The 19,972-nt window shown below is 43.6% G+C and overlaps 1 protein-coding gene across 2 annotated transcripts in view; it reads right to left on the reverse strand.

The window, feature by feature from the left end:
• The window catches only part of LOC124116440 (cytochrome P450 3A24-like), a 28,146-nt gene that overhangs the window by 7,953 nt on the left and 221 nt on the right, over nucleotides 1-19,972 (reverse strand). The window contains exons 2-8 of one of the 2 annotated variants that reach the window (XM_046477772.2): nucleotides 15,922-16,015; nucleotides 14,610-14,665; nucleotides 13,206-13,302; nucleotides 10,274-10,396; nucleotides 8,234-8,325; nucleotides 3,865-4,016; nucleotides 1,077-1,201 (exon numbers count right to left, since the gene is read on the reverse strand). In XM_046477772.2, coding sequence (XP_046333728.2) covers nucleotides 1,077-1,201; nucleotides 3,865-4,016; nucleotides 8,234-8,325; nucleotides 10,274-10,396; nucleotides 13,206-13,302; nucleotides 14,610-14,665; nucleotides 15,922-16,015 — 739 coding nt within the window. The remainder of the gene's footprint in view (nucleotides 1-1,076; nucleotides 1,202-3,864; nucleotides 4,017-8,233; nucleotides 8,326-10,273; nucleotides 10,397-13,205; nucleotides 13,303-14,609; nucleotides 14,666-15,921; nucleotides 16,016-19,972) is intronic. The other variant, XM_046477773.2, reaches the window with a different exon arrangement.

Raw genomic sequence — 19,972 nt, forward strand, 5'->3', positions numbered from 1 at the left:
TGAGTGAGTGAGTGTTATGTAGGAGATGAGTGATATGGTTGAGAGTGAGTGAGTGAGTGATATGGAGGTGAGAGCGATATGGTGGAGAGTGAGTGAGTGAGTGAGTGTTATGTAGGAGATGAGTGATATGGTTGAGAGTAAGTGAGTGAGTGTTATATGTAGGAGATGAGTGATATGGTTGAGAGTGAGTGAGTGAGTGTTATGTAGGAGATGAGTGATATGGTTGAGAGTGAGTGAGTGAGTGTTATGTAGGAGATGAGTGATATGGTTGAGAGTGAGTGAGTGAGTGTTATGTAGGAGATGAGTGATATGGTTGAGAGTGAGTGAGTGAGTGTTATGTAGGAGATGAGTGATATGGGGTTTTTGGGGTCCATTGTTTAATGCATCTATATGTAGGCTATCCATTGTTTCATGCATTTATATGTAGGCTATCCATTGTTTCATGCATCTATATGTAGGCTATCTATTGTTTCATGCATCTATATGTAGGCTATCCATTGTTTCATGCATCTATATGTAGGCTATCCATTGTTTCATGCATCTATGTGTAGGCTAGCAATGATTTCATGCATCTATATGTAGGCTATCCATTGTTTCATGCATCTATATGTAGGCCATCCATTGTTTCAAGCATCTATATTTAGGCTATCTATTGTTTCATGCATCTATATGTAGGCTATCCATTGTTTCATGCATCTAGATGTAGGCTATCCATTGTTTCATGCATCTATATGTAGGCTATCCATTGTTTCATGCATCTACATGTAGGCTATCCACTGTTTCATGCATCTATATGAAGGCTACCTATTGTTTCATGCATCTACATGTAGGCTATCTATTGTTTCATGCATCTATATGTAGGCTATCCATTGATCTATGTATTCATCTGCAAGCCTTTAGTGTGAAAGGGTTTGTTACCTAAGAGGTATCTAATGGAATTAAATACCTGATTTTGATCCTACTTTGACCAATCAGAATCCAGCATTCTTATGTGTCATGGTTAACTTATCTTTAACAAGTTTTTACAAATCAGTTTATTGTTTGAGGAATCAGTGCGTCATGAAAGTCTTACTCACAATGTTAAGTTCTCTTCTGTCTGATATGGTCTGAAGCACAGCCTTGGTGAAGAATTCTCGACAACCAGCATCAACCATCTTGAAACCAATAGCTTCCAACCATTTGCTCAGGAAGGGAAACAAAGCTGCAACAAGAAAGTTTTCCTACAACAGCGACAGGGTGTTGATGGAAGCACAGCATCTGTTGGTTTTACAGAAGTGACTGATCATTGGATTTATTTTGTCAAGGATGAACCCAGGGTTATCAAGGGATCACTGTTGACAGTTTTAGCCAGAAATCAATTTCTGGTTAAAACATGTCCTGTCCTACAGAGTCATCAAAAGAAGGCATACACCGCATCAGGAGGCTGGGATTTGGAATTAACATTATTTGTTCCTGACAATACATTTTTTCAGCAGGTAAAAAAAAATGACTGTTCACCAGACATGCTGGACATCCTAAAACAAGTGTATAATGATGTCCTTCCGACCTGCGGACACGCACAGAATACGAAAGGGTCTGTCCATTAGAGCAACACAAAATGACTCAAAAAGCCAAAGATGGTTGTACCGGGGTATTTGATGCTTGCTGTTACATCTGAAAGTCATTGGTCATGCTTCTGGGATTTATATGTATGGCAAGGGCCATATCCTTGGACAGTGCCTCAGATGTGTGATACAAACTTGTTGCAAGAAATATATCACACATGTGAAATTGACCAGGCCCTGGTCGAGACAGCTGCTGTATATAGTGGGGCCAAACCAGCCAATATTTGTTTTTGCTCGATATTTCACATATTTTTCAAATTGATCCTTTGATTGTTATTTGTTGGCATCTAAGCTAGACACAATGCTTCTCCTTGACAGTGAGTGAGTGAGTGAGTGAGTTGGGTTTAACGCCGCTTTTTACAGTATTCCAGTCATATCACGGCGTGTCAGCTTAATGTGGGAGGAAAGCCCAAAGTGATGCAGGTCTCAGATGTTTACCACTTAGGTGAAACCCACGAGCACGGGTATGGTGCTGACAAACCTAGAAACATAATCGGGGCGAACCGGGATTCGAACCCACAACCATAGGTTTCTGGCGTGCCCAAGGGACGCAACTCTACACAGCGAATCGCGGCGCCTTAGACGACTGGGCCACCCGTGGCCCCCTTCTCCTTGACAGAGACCATATGCATAGAAGTATATGAGCATGCGTGTCATACTGATTTTACACAACGAGTATCAGAGTTCTTAATTTCCTGAGCGAGACATTCTGAACTATTCCTACTTCTCTCCATGGAAATGCCTCAAAAACTAGAATGGTGTTTGCGTTACACACACTAAAAGAAGCAGCCCTATCTCCACACACAAAAATATTGGCCCCAGAAACTAGTATTACTTTCGGCTAAAGAAAACATGTCCTCTGTGCATGGCATCTTTAACAGAAGTCCCGATTTCAAACAAGCACATGCTCAATTATTTCTATTTGAAAACATGGGCATACGCTCATACAAACACGTTTTGGATCAGTACACAAAGATGCAGAACTAAATTCAGAATGATCATTCCAGTGACCTTGACCTTCAATGAAGGTCACTCAACCCTAACTATTTTTGGCCCAAGCCTAAGGATCATAAGTACCAACAATGACCAGTTCTTGAGTTATCTCAAACATATTATTTATTTTAGCATATGAACTTGAGAGTGAATTTGACCTTCAACATCTGTGACAAGTATTTCAAGAACATTTCAAAGTGCTAACCAAGAACCAAATCGAATGTCCCGAGGAGGAATTCAATGTAACAACAAAAATATGGCTCCTTATTGAAGGTCGGTCACTGTGACCTTTCATCACTTGTCATACATCTGTATTAGTGATGGCCAGCGATGGATATTTGCCGGACTTTCGTATTGCAATAACGACTCATGTATGTACCACAATATACTGCATGTGTGTGTAATTTGTTATGAACCTGAAAAAAAATAACCCAAATGACAAAATAAAGATATAATAATCAATTTTCTGATAATGTTTTCTTTCTTAAGTCCGACATCGGACTTCCCCAGGATGTTTTTGACAAATTTGTAGTCGTCCACCATCAAACATGATGTACAGGTAGCTACTTGCTAATAGTTTCGCTTGTTTCCGATCACAGATATCAGTGAATCTAATTTCAGAATTTCAGAATTTCAAGTCACATTAAGTCGCATACCCAATATACCGGTATTATTCAAATGTATTATGATACATGTTCATAATTATTCCAAATCGTGGTATACTGGTAATACTGCGCATCTCGAATTTGTTATCAAATAACATAAAAACTACATGTATAATATTTGCAAAAATCAGCATCTCAGTGATACATACAGATGAATGGCCTTCAATGTGACCTTGACCCTAAACGTAGGTCACTTACAACCTTTCCGCATCTCGACCTCAAGGAATGCTGGGACTAAGTGTTATTGACTTTCAGCTAATCCTTCTCTCCGGAAAACAAACATTTTTGGTCCGGACCTTTGACGTGACATATCAATTTGTCACAAATATTTCCAAGGGATATTATTAGAGATTTCCCTGATATGACATGAGATGACCAATCACCCAGTGCTTACAAAGACAAAGCATAGCACTGGAGGTGGTCAAATTCAGGCATCACCGTTTACATAAGGCTGTTTAATAAAAAAAATCCCCGGTAGCAAATGTTTGGAAAATTGATGTGTGTTTAAAGTTCCCTGAAGGAATGGGGATACACGCTGAAGTCAAAGTCTAAGATGTATTTGCAAGGTTCCATGAAAGGAAAGTGAATGTTCAGAAACTTACAGCAGACCATAAAAACAACAATCAGTTTGAGTCCTCTTTCTGTCATCTTCCGAGCGTTGATTATAAAGGCATTTTCAGGGTCTCCCTGACAGTCAGCCTCAATGCCGAATGCTGTAGAGGCGATGACATCCAGAGAATACAGCCCAAATATGCTGGAACAAATTAATGTCAAGTTTTAAACTTTGAGGACAGTGTCAACATGTTTCTATTCACTTCTTTGAATATATTTTCTTCACAATTTCAAATTGGATGCTTTTATTCACTTCTTCAAATATTTATTTACAATTTCATATGGGTGAGTGAGTGAGTACGGTTTTATGCTGCTTTTAGCAATATTCCAGCAGTATCACAGTGGGGACACCAGAAATGGGCTTCACACATTGTAATAAGTGAGTGAGTGATTGTTTAAAGCACAGTCAGCAGTATTCAAGCTACAACATGATGTAAATAACTGGACCAGGCAAACCAGTGACTGAAAGCATAAGCAACGATCCACACCATCAGGTCATGATGACACAAATCAGCCTGACCAACCAATACAATGTTACTGGACCCTTGCACCAAGCATGAGCAATGATCCACACCATCAGGCCATGATGACACAAGTCAGTCTGACCACCCGACACAATGTTACTGGACCCTTGCACCAAGCATGAGCAACGATCCACACCATCAGGCCATGATGACACAAATCAGCCTGACCACCAGACACAATGTTACTGGACCCTTGCACCAAGCATGAGCAACGATCCACACCATCAGGCCATGATGACACAAATCAACCTGACCACCTGACACAATGTTACTGGACCCTTGCACCAAGCATGAGCAACGATCCACACCATCAGGTCATGATGACACAAATCAGCCTGACCACTCGACACAATGTTACTGGACCCTTGCACCAAGCATGAGCAACGATCCACACCATCAGGCCATGATGACACAAATCAGCCTGACCACCCGACACAATGTTACTGGACCCTTGCACCAAGCATGAGCAACGATCCACACCATCAGGCCATGATGACACAAATCAGCCTGACCACCCGACACAATGTTACTGGACCCTTGCACCAAGCATGAGCAACGATCCACACCATCAGGTCACGATGACACAAATCAGCCTGACCACCCGACACAATGTTACTGGAACCTTGCACCAAGCACAGTGGCGGTCACAGTGGTCGCCAGCTCTCACTATCTCAAAAGTTCTTCTATCCATCACTTCCTTGTTGACTGACGCCAACCCTGACGACCCTCTTGTCCCTGAGATTGCCAGAGTTTACAAAACGGATCGTCAAAAGTATGAGGAAACAGCCCGAGACTGGACCAAAAAGTATGCATCTTAAAACATTTTTTAAGTTTGTAAGTTTAACGATCCACACCATCAGGCCATGATGACACAAATCAGCCTGACCACCCGACACAATGTTACTGGACCCTTGCACCAAGCATGAGCAACGATCCACACCATCAGGCCATGATGACACAAATCAGCCTGACCACCAGACACAATGTTACTGGACCCTTGCACCAAGCATGAGCAACGATCCACACCATCAGGCCATGATGACACAAATCAGCCTGACCACCCGACACAATGTTACTGGACCCTTGCACCAAGCATGAGCAATGATCCACACCATTAGGTCATGATGACACAAATCAGCCTGACCACCCGACACAATGTTACTGGACCCTTGCACCAAGCATGAGCAACGATCCACACCATCAGGTCATGATGACACAAATCAACCTGACCACCAGACACAATGTTACTGGACCCTTGCACCAAGCATGAGCAACGATCCACACCATCAGGTCATGATGACACAAATCAGCCTGACCACCTGACACAATGTTACTGGACCCTTGCACCAAGCATGAGCAACGATTCACACCATCAGGTCATGATGACACAAATCAGTCTGACCACCCGACACAATGTTACTGGACCCTTGCACCAAGCATGAGCAACGATCCACACCATCAGGCCATGATGACACAAATCAGCCTGACCACCAGACACAATGTTACTGGACCCTTGCACCAAGCATGAGCAACGATCCACACCATCAGGCCATGATGACACAAATCAGCCTGACCACCCAACACAATGTTACTGGACCCTTGCACCAAGCATGAGCAACGATCCACACCATTAGGTCATGATGACACAAATCAGCCTGACCACCCGACACAATGTTACTGGACCCTTGCACCAAGCATGAGCAACGATCCACACCATCAGGTCATGATGACACAAATCAGCCTGACCACCAGACACAATGTTACTGGACCCTTGCACCAAGCATGAGCAACGATCCACACCATCAGGCCATGATGACACAAATCAGCCTGACCACCTTACACAATGTTACTGGACCCTTGCACCAAGCATGAGCAACGATTCACACCATCAGGTCATGATGACACAAATCAGTCTGACCACCCGACACAATGTTACTGGACCCTTGCACCAAGCATGAGCAACGATCCACACCATCAGGTCATGATGACACAAATCAGCCTGACCACCAGACACAATGTTACTGGACCCTTGCACCAAGCATGAGCAACGATCCACACCATTAGGTCATGATGACACAAATCAGCCTGACCACCTGACACAATGTTCCTGGAACCTTGCACCAAGCATGAGCAACGATCCACACCATCAGGCCATGATGACACAAATCAGCCTGACCACCAGACACAATGTTACTGGACCCTTGCACCAAGCATGAGCAACGATCCACACCATCAGGTCATGATGACACAAATCAGCCTGACCACCAGACACAATGTTACTGGACCCTTGCACCAAGCATGAGCAACGATCCACACCATTAGGTCATGATGACACAAATCAGCCTGACCACCAGACACAATGTTACTGGAACCTTGCACCAAGCATGAGCAACGATCCACACCATCAGGTCATGATGACACAAATCAGCCTGACCACCAGACACAATGTTACTGGAACCTTGCACCAAGCATGAGCAACGATCCACACCATTAGGTCATGATGACACAAATCAGCCTGACCACCAGACACAACGTTACTGGAACCTTGCACCAAGCATGAGCAACGATCCACACCATCAGGTCATGATGACACAAATCAGCCTGACCACCAGACACAATGTTACTGGAACCTTGCACCAAGCATGAGCAACGATCCACACCATTAGGTCATGATGACACAAATCAGCCTGACCACCCGACCCAATGTTACTGGACCCTTGCACCAAGCATGAGCAACGATCCACACCATTAGGTCATGATGACACAAATCAACCTGACCACCTGACACAATGTTCCTGGAACCTTGCACCAAGCATGAGCAATGATCCACACCATCAGGCCATGATGACACAAATCAGCCTGACCACCAGACACAATGTTACTGGACCCTTGCACCAAGCATGAGCAACGATCCACACCATCAGGCCATGATGACACAAATCAGCCTGACCACCCGACACAATGTTACTGGACCCTTGCACCAAGCATGAGCAACGATCCACACCATTAGGTCATGATGACACAAATCAGCCTGACCACCCGACACAATGTTACTGGACCCTTGCACCAAGCATGAGCAACGATCCACACCATCAGGTCATGATGACACAAATCAGCCTGACCACCAGACACAATGTTACTGGACCCTTGCACCAAGCATGAGCAACGATCCACACCATCAGGCCATGATGACACAAATCAGCCTGACCACCTGACACAATGTTACTGGACCCTTGCACCAAGCATGAGCAACGATTCACACCATCAGGTCATGATGACACAAATCAGTCTGACCACCCGACACAATGTTACTGGACCCTTGCACCAAGCATGAGCAACGATCCACACCATCAGGTCATGATGACACAAATCAGCCTGACCACCAGACACAATGTTACTGGACCCTTGCACCAAGCATGAGCAACGATCCACACCATCAGGCCATGATGACACAAATCAGCCTGACCACCCGACACAATGTTACTGGAACCTTGCACCAAGCATGAGCAACGATCCACACCATCAGGTCATGATGACACAAATCAGCCTGACCACCAGACACAATGTTACTGGACCCTTGCACCAAGCATGAGCAACGATCCACACCATTAGGTCATGATGACACAAATCAGCCTGACCACCTGACACAATGTTCCTGGAACCTTGCACCAAGCATGAGCAATGATCCACACCATCAGGCCATGATGACACAAATCAGCCTGACCACCCGACACAATGTTACTGGACCCTTGCACCAAGCATGAGGAACTGGGGACATCTTCAGCCCCAGAATCTACACAGGGACTCTCAACCTATGAGTTTTAAGTTTACTTACTCTTGCATTTTGACTGTTTTCGTGCCTTGTTCTGTAGTTTTCCAGAGGTTTGTCACTAGAGAAGCCATGCAAGTCTGCATCAGCGGTATCATCTGTCAATAAATATTCCTCCATTCAGTCCTCCAACCATTTAATCATTCCAGTCATAGCATAGTTCCTTTGGTTGAAGTATGATCAAAAAGAACATTGTGTGCTCCGCTACATGGCGAAGTTGAGGGTGTATTAAGGGTCAGGGAATTTTATATTTTCTCTCTTGATTCAAGTAGGGTCAGTTGTACTTGTGACATGACCTGAGCATGACCTGACCTAGTTCATCCTGTCTGCTGTGAACCTGGGACTCAGGACAATCAGGACATGACATGACCTGAGCATGATATTACCTTCATCCTGCCTGCTGTGAACGTGGGACGCAGGACAATCAGGACATCACATGACCTGACCTAGTTCATCCTGCATGCTGTGAACGTGGGACGCAGGACAATCAGGACATGACATGACGTAACCTGAGCATGACATTACCTCCTTCATCCTGCATGCTGTGAACGTGGGCCTCAGGACAATCAGGACATGACATGACCTGAGCATGACATTACCTCCTTCATCCTGCCTGCTGTGAACGTGGGACGCAGGACAATCAGGACATGACGTAACCTGAGCATGACATTACCTCCTTCATCCTGCCTGCTGTGAACATGGGCCTCAGGACAATCAGGGCATGACATTACCTCCTTCATCCTGCATGCTGTGAACGTGGGCCTCAGGACAATCAGGACATGACATTACCTCCTTCATCCTGCCTGCTGTGAACATGGGACGCAGGACAATCAGGACATGACGTAACCTGAGCATGACATTACCTCCTTCATCCTGCCTGCTGTGAACATGGGCCTCAGGACAATCAGGACATGACATTACCTCCTTCATCCTGCATGCTGTGAACGTGGGCCTCAGGACAAACAGGACATGACATGACCTGAGCATGACATTACCTCCTTCATCCTGCCTGTGAATGTGGGACGCAGGACAATCAGGACATGACATGACCTGAGCATGACATTACCTCCTTCATCCTGCCTGTGAATGTGGGACTCAGGACAATCAGGACATGACATGACCTGAGCATGACCTGACCTAGTTCATCCTGCATGCTGTGAACGTGGGACTCAGGACAATCAGGACATGACATGACCTGAGCATGACATTACCTCCTTCATCCTGCCTGTGAATGTGGGACGCAGGACAATCAGGACATGACATGACCTGAGCATGACATTACCTCCTTCATCCTGCCTGTGAATGTGGGACTCAGGACAATCAGGACATGACATGACCTGAGCATGACCTGACCTAGTTCATCCTGCATGCTGTGAACGTGGGACTCAGGACAATCAGGACATGACATGACCTGAGCATGACATTACCTCCTTCATCCTGCCTGCTGTGACCGTGGGACGCAGGACAATCAGGACATGACATTACCTTCTTCATCCTGCCTGTGAATGTGGGACGCAGGACAAGACATGACATGACCTGATCATTACCTCCTTCATCCTGCCTGCTGTGAACCTGGGACTCAGGACAATCAGGACATGACATGACCTGAGCATGACATTACCTTCTTCATCCTGCCTGCTGTGAACCTGGGACTCAGGACAATCAGGACATGACATGACCTGATCATTACCTCCTTCATCCTGCCTGCTGTGAACCTGGGACTCAGGACAATCAGGACATGACATGACCTGATCATTACCTCCTTCATCCTGCCTGCTGTGAACCTGGGACTCAGGACAATCAGGACATGACATGACCTGAGCATGATATTACCTCCTTCATCCTGCCTGCTGTGAACGTGGGACTCAGGACATGACATGACATGACCTGAGCATGACCTGACCTAGTTCATCCTGCCTGCTGTGAACGTGGGACTCAGGACAATCAGGACATGACATGACCTGAGCATGACATTACCTCCTTCATCCTGCATGCTGTGAACGTGGGACTCAGGACAATCAGGACATGACCTGAGCCTGACATTACCTCCTTCATCCTGCCTGCTGTGAACGTGGGACTCAGGATGCCCCGAATGAACTTCCAGTGATCATCAACCAAGAAAACAAGCGACTCCTTAAACAGCGGGTCTATTGGAAAGTTGGTGTTTTTCTGAAAGTATAAATAAGATTGCAACAGCACTGTAGCTCTGACAGCCATTTAAGAACATTTACTGTCAGCGATGATGTTCAAATATTTTCTGCATAATACTGAGTCTAAAAGTTTGGACAAATATGAAACAAGCATCAAATTTCAGCAATGTGTCTTCAAGTGCAACAATGTTGTAGGGCGGAGGAGGGAGGAGAGGGACCCAAGGAGGGTTGTTGAGGGTTGTTTAGGGTTGTTGAGGATGACCTGTTTAGGGAGGGGTAACACTGTCATTTCCCCAGGCTTGTTTAGGAGGGGGAACGGAGGGAGGGGAGGGACCCAAGGAGGGTTGTTGAGAAGGACCTGTTGAGAGAGGGGTAACACTGTCATTTCCCCAGGCTTGTTTAGGAGGGGGAACGGAAGGAGGGGAGGGACCCAAGGAGGGTTGTTGAGGAGGAGGTGCAATACACAACAATTGATTGGCATGAAGAAACATCTACTTTTTACATCTGAATAGATGGTAGCTGGTAGCTGTGGCTTCAAAATAGCAGGTGAATTTTATAAAATCTACCACAGACAGGAATTTTGGATACCTGCACAAAGAGGTTGAGCCAATGATGACTTGTCTGCAAGATCATTTAGTTTTGGATGGTGGATATTTATCAAGTCGGACCAGAATTCTGTGAGGAACTTTACAGACACCATGGCTGGCACCATTCACATAACTTTTCATATGCATGGTGCCTTTAGAGGAGATGTGGCAATGTGATTGTCAGCAAATGGAGAAATGGCAAACTGACTTAATTCCAATCAAACAAAATAAAGGTGAAAGAAGCAAACATGCAGACTGTTTTACCACCTGCACCAGGAGCAACCAAGTGAAGTAATCAGGTTGCACACCAAAATATTGGCTGCACCATTTTATCAAACCAGTACCTTGAAACACTGTATGTTCAGCTATTTGAATATCAAATAAATTCAAAGAGAAAATAAACTTGAAGATGTGCTCCAGTGCTTATTTTGAGGAAATCTGTATATGGGTTTTCACATCTTGATATCAAGTAAAAAAACTTAAACAGAAGTTTCAAAGTGTCTGTTTGTTGTGATTGTAACTGCATGAAAGACTGTTCAAGTGCTAATCATGAAGAATTAGTTCTGCAAGTTCCCTGTATTCAGACCGCCTGTGTATTTCACTATTTTCATGAACTTTTGTTTCCTGGATTCTAAAAGATCTGCGGCAAGTTTTAAAGAATTCAGTTTTCTATTTTTGTTAAATTTGACTGCTGGTGTGCACTTGTGGTGGGAAATGTTACCTGCACTCGGTGCAACCTGACAATAAAAGTTACCTGCATTTGCAATGTTTTACCTGCACAGGTGCAGCTTGGATATAGCGACAGTCAAACCACGACAACAGTCAAATCAGAACAAACAGTCAAACCAGTACAAGAAGCAAACAGAGCACTAGATTCAGTCAAACAGTGCAGTAAAATTTGAACCACAGTCAAACCACTACAAGCAGTACAAGAGTCAAACCACAAAAACAGTCAAACCAGTACAAACAGTCAAACCAGTACAACAGTCAAACCAGTACAAAGTCAAACCTGCACAACACTCAAACCAGTACAACAGTCAAACCAGTACAGTCAAACCAGTACAACAGTCAAACCAGTACAACAGTCAAACCTTTGCAACAGTCAAACCAGTGCAACAGTCAAACCAGTACAAACAGTCAAACCAGTGCAAACAGTCAAACCAGTGCAAACAGTCAAACCAGTGCAAACAGTCAAACCAGTACAAACAGTCAAACTAGTACAAACAGTCAAACCTGCACAACACTCAAACCAGCACAACGGTCAAACCAGTACAAAAAGTCAAACCAGTACAAACAGTCAAATCAGTACAAACAGTCAAACTAGTACAAACAGTCAAACCAGTACAAACAGTAAAGCCAGCACAACAGTAAAACCAGCAGAACAGTCAAACAAGTACAACAGTCAAACCAGTACAACAGTCAAACTAGTACAGTAAAACCAGTACAAACAGTAAAACCAGTACAACAGTCAATCCAGTACAACAGTCAAACTAGAACAAACAGTAAAACCAGTAGAACAGTCAAATCAGAACAAACAGTCAAACCAGTACAACAGTCAAACTAGTACAGTCAAATCAGTACAAACAGTCAAACCAGTACAACAGTCAATCCAGTACAACAGTCAAACCAGTAGAACAGTCAAACCAGTGCAACAGTCAATCCAGTGTAACAGTCAAACCAGGACAAACAGTCAAACCAGTGCAACAGTCAAACTAGTACAAACAGTCAAACCAGTTGAACAGTCAAATCAGTACAACAGTCAAACCAGTACAAACAGTCAAACGAGTACAACAGTCAAACCAGTGCAACAGTCAAACCAGTGCAACAGTCAAACTAGTACAGTCAAATCAGTACAAACAGTCAAACCAGTACAACAGTCAATCCAGTAAAAGTCATTGCAGAACAAGCAGTCAAACTTGTACAACAGTCAAACAGTGCAACACTCAAACCAGTAGTCAGTCAAACTAGTTAAAGAAGCAAAGAAAGCAATAGATTATGTCAATCAGTACAGTCAAACTAGTAGAGGCAGTCAAACGAGTTTGACAGTCAAATCACTTCAACATTCAAATCAATACAACAGTCAAACCAGTATGACATTCAAAGCAGTAGGCTAGGAAAACCAGTACATTAATTTAGCCATAGCAGTACAACAGTCAAGGCAACACAAGGAGTCAAACCTGTACAAGCTTAGCAATACAGTGCTGGGGACTAATCTATCCTGAGAATGAATATCTTACTCACTGAGCGGTTAATGAACGATGAAAATTCCTTAACCGTGATCTGCTTGATTATGTCGATGTCGGAAACGAGATATATCGGTTGGCGCATACTGAAAAGACTGGAAAAAATAAACATATATATAAACATACATATAAATATATATATAAAAATACATATTATTTCAGTAAATTTAGATTTATGACACAGTGGAAGTAGATGTAAACTGACTGCCATAAGAAAACTTTATAAACACAATTGCAACAATTTAAAAAAACAAGTTCAAACTAAATCAGTGCACAAAACACATCAACCAAACACAACAATGCTCTATGCCAAAATGATACACGTCCATGGTATGTTGTTTTGTATAAAATGTGAAAAAGGTGAAAAACAAGTGCCGCTTGACAACCGAAACTACACATGCAATAAGGGTATACAAATGATGTAGACGGCATGTCAGATACTGACACTGATAAAAATCTACCATAGAAATGCCACGACTGGCACCCGAGCAAAGAGGGTATGACACGGATCGGAGCCACCCATGCCCACATTGCTAGAACTTTTGGTTTCTCCCCTGTTGCTGTAACTAACCTGATGCACCGTTACATACAGACCAGACAGATAGGCCAAGAGAGGCCAAGAACAGGCAGACCCAAGGTAACTATGCACAATGAAGACTGGTATTTGTGTACTTTGCATCTCTGGAATTGATTCCTTAGAGTGACTTCATCAGCGACAAATGCCTAAGGGCATATGGTTAGTAGACAGATAATGGCAAGGCAACTCAGGGCTCAAGGAATTTGGGCTTACAGACTTTACAGAAGACAGTTTTTGAGAGGACAACATCATTGTCAGAGATTGAGATGGGTAAATTGTTGGCAGTGATGTGACTGGCAGTGATGAGAGTCGGTTCTTTCTGGTTAGAGCTGATGGAAGACAGTGTGTTTACTGCTAAAGGGAAGAATGAACGGCGACATGCTGCGTTCAGGTGGTGGATGGAGTGTTATGGTGTGGGGAGGAATGTGTGAAGTTTAAGAGGGTATGAGACGGACAAATGTCACAACAGGGTAAAAAATATAGTATGCCAAAACACTTTACAAATGTTATTATACGTCCCATGCTAATTGCATATCAAATATACATGACACATGCAGAAAAGGCTGATCTAAAGGCAGACTGACAGTTTCCATATCACCAGGTTCAACACAACATCTGTCTGAAGTAAATATACAGGATATTTGTTGTAAAATATTTCTTTTCTGTCAGAACAGATTTGTCTTCCATCAAAGGAAAGAATATTGAGTTACATACGATTTGCAGGTCTTTCTTGAATTGAAATTCAGTGGCATTCTATTTGAACAATCACCAATGTATGGTGCAACGAACGTTTGTAACTAATGACATACTGAACATGCTACTTACCCAACAACCTTGCCGTATTTCTCAATAATGTGTTGGTCATATTTTGGAATAGAACCCTAAAATGGAAAGCAAATTGTTTAAAACAAAAACATTGATTGGTTAAATATGAACCTGATTACCAGAGGTACAGAAGCTCACTTTTATTCAGTTAAATAAAACATGAGTGAAAATGGTCGGCTAAAAATACAATAAACTTTGCTACAATGTTTTTCCATTGATATTTTTCAATTCTCTGAACAGTTCTAGTACACCTTTTTAATACTTCGGGATAAGCTACAATGCATTTTCTTTGATACTTTTTCACAACATTTTGAGGGTTCCACCGTTTTGATATTTTGGGATGTGTCAGTAGAGAGGTTTGTAGATCTGACTGAAAATGTTAAGTTGAAGGGTTTTTTTAAAAATGTTCAAAAGTGAAAAAAAGTCGGTTTAACTGAGACATGTTGGTATTGGTTGTCTTTTGTATCAAGTACTTACATTATAGGGGCGGTCGGGTAGCCTAGTGGTTAAAGCGTTCGTTCGTAACGCCAAAGACACACGTTCAATTCCTGACATGGGTACAATGTGTGAAGCCCATTTCTGGTGTCCCCCGCCCTGATATTACTGGAATATTGTTAAAAGTGGCGTGAAACCATCCTCACTCACTTACATGATAATCTAAGTAAGAGCTCTATAGAAGTGCTCTTGAGTACAGTTCCGAAGGATGGACCCATGATTCATTTTTATTGTCAACAGTACAACGACAGATATATTTTTCCAAAATTTAATTGCCCATAATTAAGGGTGCATATCACACGAGAGTGCGTATTTTACACGAATAAATAAGTCTTGTGTACATTGATCAATCGGAAGGGGTGCTAATTGGGATTGTTCACTAGCCAATATCTTAGCAAATATCGCCATGGGCGCTTATTAGAGAGGGGCGCTTATTACGTTGAATATGGTAATGTATATTCAGCAGTGGAAACTAGTCCTTAAATATGGTCAGTTTTTACAAGTCCTTATGAGAGCTTAACTACTGGGCGGTTTGGCAAAGACTACAAGACGAGTGTTGTTGACATTTTAGAAACATTTTACTGTAAACATTTTGGATTTTTTGTGATGTTTACATCTTGGATAACAAAGGACAAGTTAATTGAAACTCATAATTGTGACTTGATCACTATAAGTGTGGCACCAGTGTTTCAGGATATGTATGTCTTATGAAAACCCACAAGTAGTTCTGAATATCTAATCAGTGTCTCGCCTTTCCCCAAACTGGGAGTTCACAGATGCGCAAAGCAAGAAATCAGAAGGTGTTGCTTTAACTCACAAATTTCTTGTATTGAGACATTGCTCCAAATAGTCCCGGTTCTGGACCCGGAATTCCCAACTTCTTGAAGAAGCCATGTGTCCAGGTGGCGTACCTGAAACAACGGGGAATACTGTAATAAGGGGGAATACTGAAACAAGGGGGGATACTGAAACAAGGGGGAATACTGAAACAAGGGGGAATACTGAAACAAGGGGGAACACTGAATCAAGGGGGAATACTGAAACAAGGGGGAATACTGAATCAAGGGGGAATACTGAAACAAGGGGTGATACTGAAACAAGGGGAATACTGAATCAAGGGGGAATACTGAATCAAGGGGGAATACTGAAACAAGGGGGGATACTGAAACAAGGGGGAATACTGAAACAAGGGGGAATACTGAAACAAGGGGAAATACTGAAACAACAGGGAATATTGAAAGAAGGGGGAATATTGAAAGAAGGGGGGATACTGAAACAAGGGGGAATACTGAAACAAGGGGGAATACTGAAACAAGGGGGAATACTGAAACAAGGGGAAATACTGAAACAACAGGGAATATTGAAAGAAGGGGGAATATTGAAAGAAGGGGGGATACTGAAACAAGGGGGAATACTGAAACAAGGGGGAATACTGAAACAACGGGGAATATTGAAACAAGGGGGGATACTGAAACACGGGGGAATACTGAAACAAGGGGGAATACTGAAACAAGAGGGAATACTGAAACAAGGGGGAATACTGAAACAACGGGGAATACTGAAACAACGGGGAATACTGAAACAACGGGGAATATTGAAACAAGGGGGAATACTGAATCAAGGGGGAATACTGAATCAAGGGGGAATACTGAAACAAGGGGGGATACTGAAACAAGGGAGAAAACTGAAACATTGGGGAATACTGAAACAAGGGGGGATACTGAAACAAGGGGGAATACTGAAACAAGGGGGAATACTGAAAGAAGGGGGAATACTGAAACAAGGGGGAATACTGAAACATGGGGGAATACTGAAACATGGGGGAATACTGAAACAAAGGGGAATATTGAAACAAGGGGGAATACTGAATCAAGGGGGAATACTTAAACAAGGGGGAATACTGAAACAAGGGGGAATACTGAAACAAGGGGGAATACTGAAACAAGGTGGGATACTGAAACAAGGGGGAATACTGAAACAAGGGGGAATACTGAAACAAGAGGGAATACTGAAACAAGGGGGAATACTGAAAGAAGGGGGGATACTGAAAGAAGGGGGAATACTGAATCAAGGGGGAATACTGAAACAAGGGGGAATACTGAAACAAGGGGGATACTGAAACAAGGGGGAATACTGAATCAAGGGGTAATACTGAAACAAGGGGGGATACTGAAACAAGGGGGAATACTGAAACAAGGGGGGGGGGGGGGGGGGGTACTGAAACAAGGGGGAATACTGAAACAAGGGGGAATACTGAAACAAGGGGGAATACTGAAACAAGGGGGTAATACTGAAACAAGGGGGGATACTGAAACAAGGGGGAATACTGAAACAAGGGGGTATAGACTGTGTGAGTGGACTGTGTGAGTAAGTGGACTGTGTGAGTGAGTGGACTGTGTGAGTGAATTGACTGTGTGATCAACTGTGTGAGTGAGTGGACTGTGTGAGTGAGTGGACTGTGTGAGTGAGTGGACTGTGTGAGTGAGATGACTGTGTGAGTGGACTGTGTGAGTGAGTGGACTGTGTGAGTGGACTGTGTGAGTGAGATGACTGTGTGAGTGAGATGACTGTGTGAGTGGACTGTGTGAGTGAGATGACTGTGTGAGTGAGTTGACTGTGTGAGTGGACTGTTTGTGTGAGTGGACTGTGTGAGTGAGTGGACTGTGTGAGTGGACTGTTTGTGTGAGTGGACTGTGTGAGTGAGTGGACTGTGTGAGTGGACTGTGTGAGTGAGTGGACTGTGTCAATGGACTGTGTCGGTGAGTGGACTGTGTGAGTGGACTGTGTGAGTGAGTGGACTATGTCAATGGACTGTGTCAGTGAGTGGACTGTGTGAGTGGACTATGTGAGTGAGTGGACTGTGTCAATGGACTGTGAGTGAGTGGACTGTGTGAGTGAGTGGACTATGTCAGTGGACTGTGAGTGAGTGGACTGTGTGAGTGGACTGTGTGAGTGGACTGTGTGAGTGAGTGGACTATGTCAATGGACTGTGTGAGTGAGTGGACTATGTCAATGGACTGTGAGTGAGTGGACTGTGTGAGTGGACTGTGTGAGTGGACTGTGTGAGTGAGTGGATTATGTCAATGGACTGTGAGTGAGTGGACTGTGTGAGTGGACTGTGTGAATGAGTGGACTGTATGAGTGAGTGGACTGTGAGTGAGGGGACTGTGTCAATGGACTGTGTGATAGGGTGGACTGTGTGAGTGAACTGTGTGAGGGAGTGGGCTGTGTGAGTGAGTGGACTGTGTGAGTGAGTGCATGGGCTGTGTGAGTGAGTGGGCTGTGTGAGTGAACTGCATGTGTGAGAGTGGGTTGTGTGAGAGGACTGTGATTGAGTGGTCTGTGTGAGTGAGTGGACTATGTGAGTAAGTGGACTGTGTGAGTGAGGATTGTGTGAGTGAGCGGACTGTCTGATTGAGTGGTCTGTGTGAACGAGTGGACAGTGTTTTGAGGCTTGTTTGTTTGTTGTTTACTGCCCCACTCAGCGATATTCCAGCTATGTGACGGCCGCTTGTAAATAATTAATCTGTACCACACAATTCAGTGATTGACATCATGAGCAGCCATTTACGGAATAGGGATACAAGCCTAGACACCGCTTCGGGCAAGCATGGATTGCTTTATTATCGTAAGATCTTAACGGGTTGTGTTTTCAGGTATGGCCATAGTAGTAGACTATAGCCATAAAGTGAAATTGTATAATATGCCTGTCAATGCATTTGCATTTTCCATGTCCAAAAGAGGCAAGATAGAAACTGTCATATTACAGGGGGTGTAATAATGGTAAGAAATTGGAGTTATGTCCCTTAGTGCATTGTCTGCTCATCTTGCTTTCCCATGACAATGTCTTCCAAACAAGGTTAGACTGTTTTGCATTCTCTTGCAAAAGAAACACATTTTACATTTTATTATGGAATATGATAAAAATATTGTTATAGGCCTATGGCACTTTTCATATCCTACCCTTGATCAACCCGAGACCCCCATATCACCTGAGACCCCATATCAACATGAGACCCCCCTGTCAACATGAGACCCCATATCAACCCGAGACCCCCCTGTCAACATGAGACCCCCCTGTCAACATGAGACCCCATATCAACCCGAGACCCCCCTGTCAACATCAGCCCCCCATATCAACCCGACACCCAATATCAACCCGAGACCCCCGTCAACATGAGACACCCCTAATAAACCAAGACCCCCATTTCAACCCAAGACCCCCATTTCAACCCAAGACCCCCATTTCAACCCGTGACTCCCATATTAACCCGAGACCCCAATATCAACCCAAGACCCCCCATATCAACATGAGACCCACCTATCAAACCAAGATCCCCTATCAACCCGAGACCCCCATTTCAACCCAAGACCCCCATATCAATATCAGCCTGAGAGCCCGGCCCATATCAAACAGTGACCCCCCTATATATCATGACGCATAATTAAACCAACCTAGAAAATTGGCCCATTGTCAAACAGACTTGATAGATTTATGGGGTAATAAAAGGCCACTTGAAGCCCAGTTTCAAGGACTAATTTTTAAGCTACCAAGTGTACCGAAACAGGTTATAACAGTGCGATTTTACACTGCATGTCTGCAGTGACCAAATATGGTCTCTGATATCCCCTGCAGTGAAATCGGTTGTGAAATTGCGCAAGACACAATAACATTTCTTGGTCACTGCACAGAAAATATACAGGGATTCAATGCTAATTGAAGTAAAATTTTAATCACACCATTTCATTTTTTGCATCGAGGTGTACCCAGAGCATTATATATAGAGTCTGCTTCCATAACATGTGTTATTTCGACTTAACGACGCAACAGACGTATGATAGTATTGATACTTGATACTACCACAACT

This window comes from Haliotis rufescens, unplaced genomic scaffold (assembly GCF_023055435.1).
Source record: "Haliotis rufescens isolate VD_foot unplaced genomic scaffold, xgHalRufe1.0.p SCAF_21, whole genome shotgun sequence".
Classification (NCBI taxonomy): Eukaryota; Metazoa; Mollusca; class Gastropoda; order Lepetellida; family Haliotidae; genus Haliotis; species Haliotis rufescens.